At 39.8% G+C, this 12,707-nt stretch overlaps 1 protein-coding gene across 4 annotated transcripts in view; it reads left to right on the forward strand.

The window, feature by feature from the left end:
* PROX1 (prospero homeobox 1) overlaps positions 1-6,884 on the forward strand; it is a 48,641-nt gene extending 41,757 nt beyond the window's left edge. For 3 of the 4 annotated variants that reach the window (XM_080587215.1, XM_080587216.1, XM_080587217.1), the window contains exon 5: positions 1,108-6,884. In XM_080587215.1, the coding sequence (XP_080443341.1) occupies positions 1,108-1,296 (189 nt within the window). In that variant the 3' untranslated portion in view covers positions 1,297-6,884. The remainder of the gene's footprint in view (positions 1-1,107) is intronic. The other variant, XM_080587218.1, reaches the window with a different exon arrangement.
* The last annotated feature ends 5,823 nt before the right edge of the window (positions 6,885-12,707 follow it).

Raw genomic sequence — 12,707 nt, forward strand, 5'->3', positions numbered from 1 at the left:
GCCAGTGGCCGGCCGTGCATTAGCAGTTCTAGCGCAGTGAAGCCATATTTCCGTGATAAAAATGGAAAACAATACCCTTATGGAGATGACCTCAACGTTGCGACTGACCTGCAGTTTGTTGTGGTGATGGCTTTCAAGTCGTTTAAGGAAGAGGGTAAGAAGGTGGTGCTGATGTCTGAGGCAACTATGTAGGGTAAATTACCAAAGTTTGGAGTCAATTGTGTTTTTTAACATTCACTCGTTGTTTAGGGGTTTCTGAGTGGAGTGCCCCTGCTAGCAGCCGTTTGGCTCACCTGTGGGATGACAGTGACATGTAGAAAACCCAGATGAGTTTGACACACCTAATTTCTCTTCTCCTGTTATGACTAATCTATGATGAAAGCATCTTTGTATTGACAAGGAGAGAAGCAACTCCGTAGTGAAAAAGCGAGTAACGTCATTTGGAGCACAGTGCATCCAGTGAAGGGGTTGGGATTTTATTTGTAGCCTTCTGAAAAAGAAGGGAAGACCATAGTGGCTCCCGAGAAGGCCATCTTACAGGAGTCTCTTGCACAGCAGCCACAGAACCAAACCGTTCGCGGAAGGCTTGTTTGCTTGCTTGTTTTTCAACTACGAACAACATTCAGAGATATCCTATTTCTTTGGTAGCTTTCAGCACTGGCTGTGACCAAAGTTAAGCATGAAGGTACAGACAGTTTTCTAGGCATGCATGACATGTATTAGTCCCCACGTAGAGTGGAGAACATAGTCATAAATGCATGGGTAAAATATCAGACTGGGATTTCTCTCCTTAAAGACAATTGTGTTTGTTTCCCCTCCTGCTAATTATATCCTATAAATCCCCACTCTCCAAACTCAGACAGTAACATTTTGTTACCTACATTCTGTCAGTAGACTTCACAAAGATCTCTAACACATGTTATAAAAGTTATTGCTATACTACTATATATAACAGCTTTGCATAAGAGAATAGAAGGCTGCCACATTTAGAAAATGCAGGTGCTATGTAAGCCTCTTTCTGAAAGAAAGAACTTAGCTCAGTTTCCTTTGAAGAACCAGAGACTTGAAATTGAAAACTGTATTAATGCCATTGTCTCCTTGTATCAGCAGGTTCCAGAGAGATTCCTGGAAGTGGCTCAGATCACGTTACGGGAGTTTTTCAATGCCATTATCGCAGGCAAAGATGTTGATCCTTCCTGGAAGAAGGCCATATACAAGGTCATCTGTAAGCTGGACAGTGAGGTCCCTGAGATTTTCAAATCCCCAAACTGCCTACAAGAGCTTCTTCATGAGTAGAGAGTTCAGCAGCTATTTATGAATGTATGAAAGTAGCAGTCCCCTTCTGATGCCCAAGTCATGTGTGTCTCTATTTTAATTTCATATATATGTGTATCACATACATATATATGTATATGAAATTAGACTGTGATCCCTTCTGGATTTGAGTTTTCGTTCAGTTCCAAGGGGATGGTTATTTTACTTCAGCCTTCGGTTTACTTTTACCCGAGACCCTTAACATTTGGAGAATAAATGGGGTTAATTTTCAGGGAGAAGAGTTTGGAAGCGTGTAAAAGTCTGTCTTAGCGAGTTAGGGCATTATGTTTAAAAACGCTTTGTCAGATTTATTGCTTGCTGCAAAGTGGCATTTTGTCTTAGTGAGACTAATGTCATGGCACAATACTACAGACAATGAAGTTTATATTATGTTTATACTGCTAAAGGTCTGAACTCTGTGGAGTCACTTCATGAGCTTGGAGCTTCTTTTTTTTTATTATTTTATATACTTTTAAACCAATAACTAGATTTTGTTTCATACTTCAAAAAGCTACAACATCTATTTTAGGTACTCACTCCAAGAAGTGGTACCGAAAAAGCAAACCCTATTCTTCATGCTTTTCCTTACAGAAATGATAAATACCCTGCACCAGTAATCAACATGCCAGGTTTTTGTTTTTCTAAATTGCAGCAAGGGACATTTGCACAAATCAAATACCATTCTTGCAGGGTGAGGCCAGTAATTCATGCACAATATTGTATCAACCACTCTAATTTTAGAATACGGTCAGCTTATTAAAACGGAAGCATTTCACTCTCCATAGAGTAAAAATGAAACCTGCAGTGTACTAAATTGCCATGTCTTGGTCTTACTTCAAGTGGCATCAGTCCCTAAATTTATTCTTTTCTTAGTCTGTTCTGCCCCCAGAAATCCCCTTTCCAGTATACAAAGTTTTCTGTCTGTATTTGACATCTGTCCTGAAAAGCACTTTTTGAATGATCTTATATATAGTAGAAGAAAGCATCTTCACCTCACAATGCTGAGGGGAAAAAAAAAAAAAAAAAAAAAGACTTGTTTGTAGCTGTAAAATATAATTAGTCTTTTCCTAATCAGAAGAATAAAAATTACATTTTCATAAAAATCTAATCAAGCATATACAAAAATCACAGTGTCCTCCTGGCTATGCAGGTTTCAGATAGCCAAATTGGATTTTTTAAATTACTGTAAGTGCAGCTTAAAACAAAACAAAACAAAAATCTATTTGAGCAATGTGCTGCACTTGTCCTCTGAAGCTGGAGCTAGTCTTTACCAAAATCTGAGCTACAGTGTAAAATCCGTGATGGATCTGGATTCGCCTGAATGCTATACCACGATATGTCAGCACATGGAAAGAAAGCTAGCTGCTAGTTCTTGTGCTTTCTTCAATGGCTCTCCTTGTCTCACGTTTTCAGAAAGGTATTGTCTCCAAAAGTTTGGGGGAAGGTTGAATATGCTATAGCACTCTTTGCTATTGTATTTGTCATTTTCTCTGTCGTCTTTTGTACAGATGCAGTAAGAATTTATTGTTATCGTCAATAGTATTTTCCCCTACATAATTCAGTCTGAGTCTAGAGAAAGTTCCTAATTAGCTAAGAATTGTATTTAGACCGTCGAGGATATTGATATCTTATTTCTTTATTTTAAAATTACATTTTGACTTTGGAGAGTGAAAGTTTACCCATGTGACTAAAGAGCTGACCTGATCATTGCAATTTCACTTCATTTACAAATACTGCTGATAGACAGAAATGTATGAAAGCAATTATTGTCAGCAGAAAGCCTTAAAAACCTGCTGACTTCAAATTAAACAGCACAATCCTACGATTCCCTGTCAGTATTTTCAAGCACTGGCAGTATCTTTGGAGTATAGGCAATGCAGACAATAGCATGGGATGAAGTGCCAACATTTTCACTATGCATTAAAAGCAAAACAAATCTTCTTGATCTTAGACTCCCTGAGAGTACCTAATACTGTACATATCCTCACAGTAGACAGGATGTGTCTTTTTCTTTCTTTTCTTGTGTTTTGTTTCCTTTAGTTTTCTTTCTTTTCCCTTTTTTTTTTTTTTTGGTTTTCTTTTTGTGTGTGTGTGCATGATTTGGTAAACATTACACTTCATAAAGATGTAACTCCAGTGAATTCTGAGTAAGAAAGGATGAAAATTGTATTCATGCACTTTTTTTTTTTTGATTTATGGGAAGAAGTGGCATAAAATGCTCAAGTTTTAATATAGCAAGTTCATCATTGGCATACCATCAGATACAAAATATAACACTGCATTGTCACCTTGGACGTAAGAAAGCAAAGCCATACTTTAGTCATACTATGTGGACATACTACTAGCTACCATCCTGATCTGTGATTTTACCGTTACTTTTATTATGTTTATTATTATTATTATTAATATTAATATTATTATTATTTGGCTGCAATGTGATTCACATAATCTAAATAAGTGAAATTGTGTACTCAACAGTTGATGTTGTTGCATTTATTTATTTATTTATAAGTAGCATAATCTCAATAGTAAATGAGGCATAGGAATTAAGAGTAGAAATTTCATCTTAAAAGAAAAATAAAACCTCCTTGGTCTGAAAAAGGAACACATGATAATTTGATCATTTCAGTTATGTGATTTTTCTGCATTTTATAGCCATATTGCCTTTGTGCCTCCGAACACACCTAAAATTATAAATACATGGCATAGCTCCTACTAAATTGTAAGCAGAAAAGTGTTTTTTTTCCAAATGATCTCAATACTATTTCACTAAAATGGCTAAAAGGCAGGAGGCTACTTTTATTGTAAAGAGAAGCTTACATAGGGAAAGAATTTCAAATTCCATGTAGAAATCCCATGTTGCCATTCATTTACTGCTAATTCAAATTTATTTCTGCATATAAACTTGAGGTTATAGTCTGTGCCTATAGTCTAGACCTTAAATGCACCAGCGGAAGGATAAAAAAAATCCTTCAAAATACCAGTTTTTCCCCCACAAGTACAATTGTTCTTGTGCCTTCTGTGGCTTACAATTTTCATCTTTTAAACTTTATTTTTCAATTACTACAGCTGCAATAAACACTAATTTTTTTTTCCGGCTGTTTGACATACTGTTGATAGCTATGCATATTTTGTGTCTTTTTAAAAATTAAAAAAAAAAAAACAAAGCAGGAGAATACGTTTTTGAAGAAGAGAATTTTTAGAACAGTTTGATAACGCAAATTATTTTTTCTCAATTGTTTGAGCAGCATTCAAGTTTTGAAAATTCTTGTAGAAGCCAATTTTTTGTAACTGTGGTGCAAATCTTGTGTTTTCTTAGCCTGATGAAAAGTAGTATAGAAGCAATATTTCATACGTGACATATGTGCATATACATATACATATGTAGTCACACAGAATGTGTGTATGTATGTATATATACACAGAAACACACACACACACAAAATATGCGTATGAAGTGAAAAGCTTACCTTTTTCCTATCTAGATTAAGAACCTATTTTAGACATTTGTTATGTTTTGTGAAAAGAATGTTCTATTTGAAACTACAAAACATTTAATTCTTACTGTATCTCTGGTTGTTTAATGGGAACGTTTCACATTTAATGGTAAACATGTGGAAGATGTTAGAATGTAGTAATTATTTAAGAAAGTGTTCACCCATGTATTCCTGAGGTTTGCTTTGTGCCTCTGAGTATTATTTAATTAAAGTGTTTTAAGTTTGCAGAATCTTTGTTACTGTACCAGGTATGTGGGTGAACATTGAAAACCGAGGGGAACTTTTATAAAGCAATGTAAATATTCAACCTTAAGGCTGTTCTTGCGTAAAGACATAAGATTTTAATAACTACATTCTGAAAACATCTGTTGAATTTATAAGAAACACTACAGTAACTGTATAGATAGTTGAAAGCATTCTTGAAAATCCAGCTCTCTACTTTTAAAAGTTAAGTCTCTTTCATCAGATGTCAAGGGAATGGGTAATACAGTTTCTGTAAAATTGCAGAATTTTTTTCTATGTATAGGAAGTCAGTTAATAGAAAAATGTTTTTTTCCACAGGTTGATATTAATTAAGAAATAAAGGTGAAGATTTTGTGGCTTTAAAGATAGGATTTTCACCAGCAGCATTGAAAGATTATACATATATATATATACAGAAAGATATATATATATATAAAAATGGAAAGTGGTTTACAAAACCCCCAAAAACGAGCACTGTACATGAGAAGTGAAAGCAAAAACTATATTTGCCATGTGTATTATATAGTAATCATTGGTGTTGATAGTGCAAATGTTTCCTTCTGGTACCAACTATGTGTTTGAAAATTCCAATACGCATTGTTTTCAAAAAGCTCCCCTTAAGGAATGTAACTGGTTTATATGAGTAAGCAGTTACTGTATTGCACTTAAATGTTCTGTTGAAGGAAATGCAATTTTGTTTTCTGTAGAACTGTTGGTTGTAAACCATCTATAAACTGAAGCTAAAAAAGCTCATATTTAGAGCTGGGATGAAAACTGGTATTTAACCTTTGTATCTTCTTAGGAATATCCTTTTTAGTCTACGAAAGGTGGTGGCACTATGACTTTATTTAGTCTTTTCATCTGAGCCACAGTCACCTCTCCCTCCCGAAGCAGCCACCTTCCAAATGCACAAATATACTGGGATATGTAGAAACAAATCTAGAAGAAACAGCGAGCTTACATTTTCCTCTAAAATCCATCCTTTCTGCATTAAGTATACCACTCAAGTGAAATATTAGACAAACACGATAACCATCTCATTACCATGTAACATGTAAGAGTCAGAAACTGAAAAAGAAGGAAAAAAAAAGAAAAAAAAAAGCCTCTTTAGGTTGGTTTAAATGCTGCCCAGAAGAGTCAAAGGTTAAGGTTTAAACTGATATTGTCCCAGCCATTACTCGTATGTATATAGTTACAAAAGTGACAAAACACTGCCTTTATATTATTTAGCAATATGTTGTAAATAGCATTATTAAGCTCTTTTTTTTGTAATAAAGACCCTTTAATTTGAAGATAGTACAATAATTGAACTGATAAAGTCAATTTTTGATTTTTTTTTATTTTATTTTTTAGCTAGAGGCAATTTCAACTGTGGATTTTTTTGTTGTTGTCTATTGTTCTGAAGACTTTGCATAATTTATTGGTTTAATTTATCCTAATTTATTTGATGAAGGTGTACAATTTTGTATTACCAAGGATGTACTGTAATATTAATTGATGACAAGATAAAACAATAAGACTCCCCTGTCTGTTTGAAAAAAAAAATAAAAAAGGTGCAGTAGACAATTGATTGAAAAAAAAAAAGTTACAATTCTAGCTTGGCAGCTACTAAATTTAAGATAAACACAGGAAAAATGTTTTTGGGGGGGTGGATTTTATTTTGTGTGTTTAAAGCTTTTGTATACTCTCCAGACTTTTACCTTTTTGCTTTGTACCACTTAAAAGATACAGTAGTTCAATTGCCTTGTGTGCCTTCCATCTTCTCTAAACTGAATGTATGTGCAGTATATATGCAAGCTTGTGCAAAATAAAATATAAATTACAAGCTCATTGCCATTGTTTATATTTCTTTCCAAAAGTTGATGTTGCCCAGTATCAAAAAGGGAATCACTGGAAACTCTCTGCTGTGGCCAGGCTGTATCTAGGATTGTAGTCCTCTGCAGGTTTTCTCTCCCCCTTAGTTAGAATTATTTATTAATGAAACTGCCAGCCCTCTTGCAAAATGGATATAATGATTTATCTAATCCGGTGTCCTACCTCCAGCACTGGTTAAGATAATGAATGTTATTTTGCAACAGTCTATCAGAGAAGGAGTAACTCCCAGCACCAGACATGCTATGTCTGAGGCATACACGGCCTCAGACATAGCCAATGTAGCCACCCTGAGCTAGAAAGTTCCTGTCTTCGGGATATTTAATCATTTCCTGAGTACACCTGCCATGCTGGTGTCCTGCAATAGGGATTTCCACCAGTTAGGTGAATGCAGAATAATGCTTGGTTTGGTGTGGTTTACATTTACTCCTTTTATCAACCTTGTTAGTAGTAGTGCCCACATTTCATTCTTTTTATTTCAATCTATCCCTCTTTCCTGGATCGCTTCCTTTTTGAGCTGCATAATCATTAGCACTGTATATAACTAATCTGTTCTCACACATTTCCTCAAAATGCAAGTCTCATTTGTGCATTGTTTTTCTCTAGTCCTTCTCTCTTTCTGCTGCTTCATGTGTATCTTAAAGTCTTGAGGTTGAATGAACCACTGAATTAAATTATTGTCTGTGTTTCAGATATGAATGGTATCTTTTTGGCTTAGAATTGGTGCAGATGGCAGTAAAATGGTAATTTATTTGGATTGCAAATATTCTTGCAAGAATTTTTTGATTTTAAAGGAGGACTATGTTAAAAATACGTTTTCATCTGAGGTCATTTACTTTCATAATCTTCACAGATTCCGCCTCAAGACACTGTAGACTCGAGCTGGAGCATGAACGCAATGTTAGCTACACTGTAATAACCTAATAAATACTTCATCTCTGCAACAGCAATTAGAACTTCATGTCTTTTTATACAGTTGGAATTGCATTTGCTGGGCTGTATCAACAGCAGGTGTAAAGGAGATGATGAAGTTGCACCTGTGTAACTGGTAGTCCTTGAGGTGTAAGATCGTCTCCGATCTTATTGCAAACAATCTGCCTCATATCTATCTACATTACCAAGCCAGCATACTAGAAGCGTTGTCAGGTCAAAATACTTGACATTCAGGTCATTTCTTAAGGAAATGCTGCCCCACAGCACTATTTGTCTGTATATTCGGGAGACTGCTAGGACTGTGGCACGGTGATCAGGGAAGGCTGAAGTGTCTGAAATGTCAAGAATCCTGGCTCATCTGCTCCCGAAAAGCTCCAGCCTTGAGGAGGTCTTCTGCCAGCCTTGGTTCAGAACAGGCATGGGCATCCCAAAAACGCTTTCCTTGGAGGAGCAAAAAAAAGGAGGAAAGCTAAAAAAAGGCTGAGGAGACCCAAATTAGATATCTGCTTAAGCATCGCCTAGCAAAGGCTTACACGGGCAGCCAAGGATTATGTGGAAGGGCTCATTTTTGTGTTAGGTAGCAAGAGTTAACTCGATGAAGGAAAGGGAGATCACCCTTAGGTACCCAAATAATGGACGGAAGGATAAGATCTGCATGGGTAATTGCTAGCTCACCCTGTGCCCAGATCATTTTTTCTCTCAAATATACTTGTTCTATGAAATACATTTTACCCTGCAGTTGAAAACACACAGAGCTCTAAATAAGAAATCCTGGCTATTGGCATCTCATAATACTGCAGGAGTTCAGAGCTAGACTGGAACTTGGCAAGTGGTCCCTGTCACTGCAAAGGGCCAAATCAACTTTCCCAGGCTTCGAGCACCCTGAAATGATCCAAATTCTGCAGATCTGGCCATCTGTGCTTGGAAATCCTCAGTTCCCCTAATACCTGGAATTTTTACAATAAGGAAGATAGCGCGTTCTAGCTTTAAAATCCTTAGGAAGACGTGAATCATCTCTGGCCAAGGCAAGCGGAGCGCTTTTATGCCACTGAGACCGTCGGGAGGAACTGGGGTCCTTTACATGACGAATTACTGGGAGGCTGAATGTGGAACATGGCATTTTGTGATTTGAGAGCCTGAAAGAGTTAATTGCTCTCGTTTTCTTGGTCTGTACCCTTATTTATGCCCAGTCTAGGTTGTGCCAACACAATTTCTATGGAGATGATCCCTTCTGATCCAGTCTTCCCTCTTTGTTAGGAGGGGAAGGGAACTGGCTGGTGAGTTGCAGCATGCGACTGCTTTTAGGAAACAACGGCGAGCACATCTCTCGCTCTGCGACGGGTTACAGTGTTTCCCCAAACAGACTAATCTGATTCAGTTTTAAAATATGGCGCTGGGTTTATTTTAAGAACACAATACGGAAAATAAATTAAATCTTCGCTAGAGCTTATTGTTCAGCGGGGATGGAGGGCTCCCATGGTGGTGGCAGCACTGCTTGATAAAGGGGGGGTGTGGGGGGGGGCTGCTTCCCTGCCTGGTCCAAGTCTCTGACCCTCTGGGCACGTTGCAAGGCCTGCGTTTCAATAAAAGTGGGGGGAAAGGGGGGCTGAGAAGCTGCCTGTTAAAGCCTGATTGATCGGTGGGGTGCAGAAAACCCATCATTTGTCACACTGCAAATTTCTGTGTACAGCCTACTAGTATCCCTAACACACGTGTGCCTCAAAGAGGTGAGAGAGGTATATTATATTTACTTTTTTGTTGTGATTTTTTTTTAGCCATCCAAATGAATTCTTGCTGGCTTAGGCTAGCCTGTCTCTTTCCAGAGCTGCAGAGCAGAGTGAGGCACCAGCTCCGGTGCAGAAAAAAAGATCCCCCACCTCGCGCTGCCCAGAGCCTGGGAGAATGCGATTGCATTTTCATGAATAAATCCTAGGCAAGTGAATAGTGGTACTTTCCCATTTATTTGGGAGTCACTGTGAAAAAACAAACAAACAAACAAGCGCTTTGCTTCCCAACAAAACACATGAAAATGAACTGCTGTTCACACTCAGAGGCAGTTAATTGCTTGCAGAGTTTAATTTTATTCTTTAAAATTAGACTTAACGTTGAGTCCCTCGCTAGGGGGGAAAAAAAAAAAAGAACAGAAAAGAAAAAAAAAGAAAAAAAAAAGATGAGAGGGAAAGATGACACAGATAGCTAAAGAAATACTACCAGCTCCAATGTAAATATGTTTGCAGTTTGCAAGAGACCTGCCAGTCAAGCAGCTGTGGGAGGTAACAGGGGAGAACGCATGAGAGGAAAAAGTCTTGTGGCAACAGTGGCCAGTTTCATTATGGCCACTGCCAGACTGTGAAACAACTCTTGGGGCTTGAAATCCTATTGCCTATTAAAACTGGGCATGACAGCTCTTTTTTATGCTTCACCAACCAGAGATGGAACTGTGTCCTAGGGGAAATAAGGAAAAATATTTATTACAAGTGTTTAACACCTTTTAGTACAAAACAACCCTAATATGCAGCACTCAAGGATAATTCATGCCAGCGCATGTAAAACCAAGGGGAATCGCTTATCAGCTCAATAATTTGGTCAGAGCTTTTAAAGGAAGAGATGAAGCTCCGGTCAAAACCCTGAGCCCAGATTTCTCTGAAGTGGAGGCACTTTAGAATAATACTTTCAGAATTTTACCATTTCTGGGAGATGGACACAAAGCTGGGAAATCACAGCCCCTGTCCAGGGCTGTGGAGTGGCTGTTCAGACCAGGGACGTACCTGTCCTTGTGCGTGCCAGAGGCCCGTGGGGCGCTCAGGGGAAGCCCCCGGCGTGCTGCAGGAGGCTCACGCAGCCCGCGAGGCTGAGGCTCAAACCTCCGTCAAGGCTGACTGGGAAAATGCACACCCCGAGCTCGCCTCAGATCGCGAACAGCCAGGGAGCCTAAGGATGCTCGGATCAAGGGGTGTATTCCGACCCATGCCTACTAAAACGCGTGCAGCTAGAGTTGGCAAAACCTGACATAAATTTCCCAGCTTTCTTACACGAATCTGGGCGTTATGGCAGCACCTCCTCCCCAGGACCCCCGCTGCGGGGCCAGGAATAGCGCTGGGCCCTCCGGCCACCCGCCTGGCTGCGGGGCCGCTGCCAGCCCTCCGCGTTACTCATTAACATCCGCTGTTACTCGTTAACAGAGCGAGGGCTTCGCGGGCAGCCTTCGCAAAGCCCCTGCTTTAAATTGCGCAAGCTACGTGCTGCTGCCGTGCCGGCCTGTTTCCGAGTAGGGACGGTGCTTTCCGGCACCCCTTCCCATCCCGATGTTTTAAAGCACTGTTTACCCGCTCGTTTGCTTTTGGAGAACCTGGGGGAGGAGGGACAACGGGCAAATTGGTGAATCCTCTCCCCGAGGATTTTTGTGAGCCCGTTGGCCAGGCCCGACGCTCACAGGAGGGCAGGGCCTCCTGCTTGGACGGCGTGTGTGCCCTTGCAGAAATTTCCAGAGCGTTGGGCAGCCCCTCGCCTGCCGCAGCTGCCACTCCCGGGGGCGACTGGCCTTGCCCAGGCCCCCGCTGTGGCCCCCGTGGCAGCCAGGAAAATGTCCCCGGCGGCGGGGAGCTGCCCGTGCCCAGCCCTGCGTGCCCCACGGGAAGGCCGGGGTTGCCCCAGGGCTTCTATCCCAAACCCAGGAGAGCAAACTGCCGGTGTTTGCAGATGTCAGAGCCGTTCTGGGGGTTTTTGAGGAGGGAAGTGGAAGGGGGATGACCGTAGTCTCAACAAGGTCAATGCGGCGGCAGCCGCAGCGAGTCAGCACGTATGTCCACCCCAGCAAAAGACCTAAACAACTGCCCTGCGATTCTGGATATTGGGCCACGTCACTGGCAGAATTCAGGATTTATCCAAAATGCGGTGCTCTTCTTTGTTTGTTTTAACAGATGATATCAGGAATATATCATAATTATTATTGTTATTATTAACCCTGGGGAACTTTGTTCTTCCGTAAACATAAACGAAGTGTATTTATCCTTAACCCGATTTCAAATGACCTGAAAAGAGAATCAAAAAGTGCAAGGCAGCAATACAACAGGGCAGAAAAGGGGGTGGGGTGGGGGGGCAGCGAGGGTGTTGACTGCAAAAGAAAGAAAATTATCCCAATTCTAAGCACTGCTGGAAAAACGTGAAAGTTATTGCCGCACAAAGAACCTCTTGAACTGCTCTGCCTTCCAAAATTTCTACTGCACTCTCTGCAGTTACTTGTGTATGGCAGAAGCAGCATCTTTGTATTATATGAACAGTCTGCTTCATAATCAAATACCATCTGTCGCTACATCTGAACTTGTTTTCAACATCTGTGCGTTCTGGTCTTAACAAAGCTTTAAAAACTAATTCAAAAACTTTCACAGATCACTGACTAAATATGTACATTTACCATCTTTCATATTGGTTTAAAATATTTCTTCTATAGCTGCATCCCCTTGGCTGGGAATAGTTAAGATGTATACACTGAGTTGCTTTATTAAGCTTATTTTCTAATGGCCTTGGGTAGCCAAGTGCAAAAGAGGGACACTTGCTCAGGCACCGAGAGGACCCATCATATTCTTTCTTGGTGCCAATACAGTCCCTTTCTGCCAATGAGAAACCTGAAAGTTGATCAGCTACCATACCCCAATTACTCAAAATGACACTACAGATAAAACTGCAACCAAGGGGAGAATCAACTGTATGGCTTATATGCTGCTAAAGTGTGTCTGAACAAATGGTGAAGTAAAATCATGAGAGCCCTCAGGAGGATAAGTACGTTGTTACTTTGCACATGCTTCAGAAATGTGAAGTACATCTTTACAGAACTTTTGGCCAACCCCC

The sequence above is a fragment of the Anser brachyrhynchus genome, assembly GCF_964034855.1.
Source record: "Anser brachyrhynchus genome assembly, chromosome: 3".
Lineage (NCBI taxonomy): Eukaryota > Metazoa > Chordata > Aves > Anseriformes > Anatidae > Anser > Anser brachyrhynchus.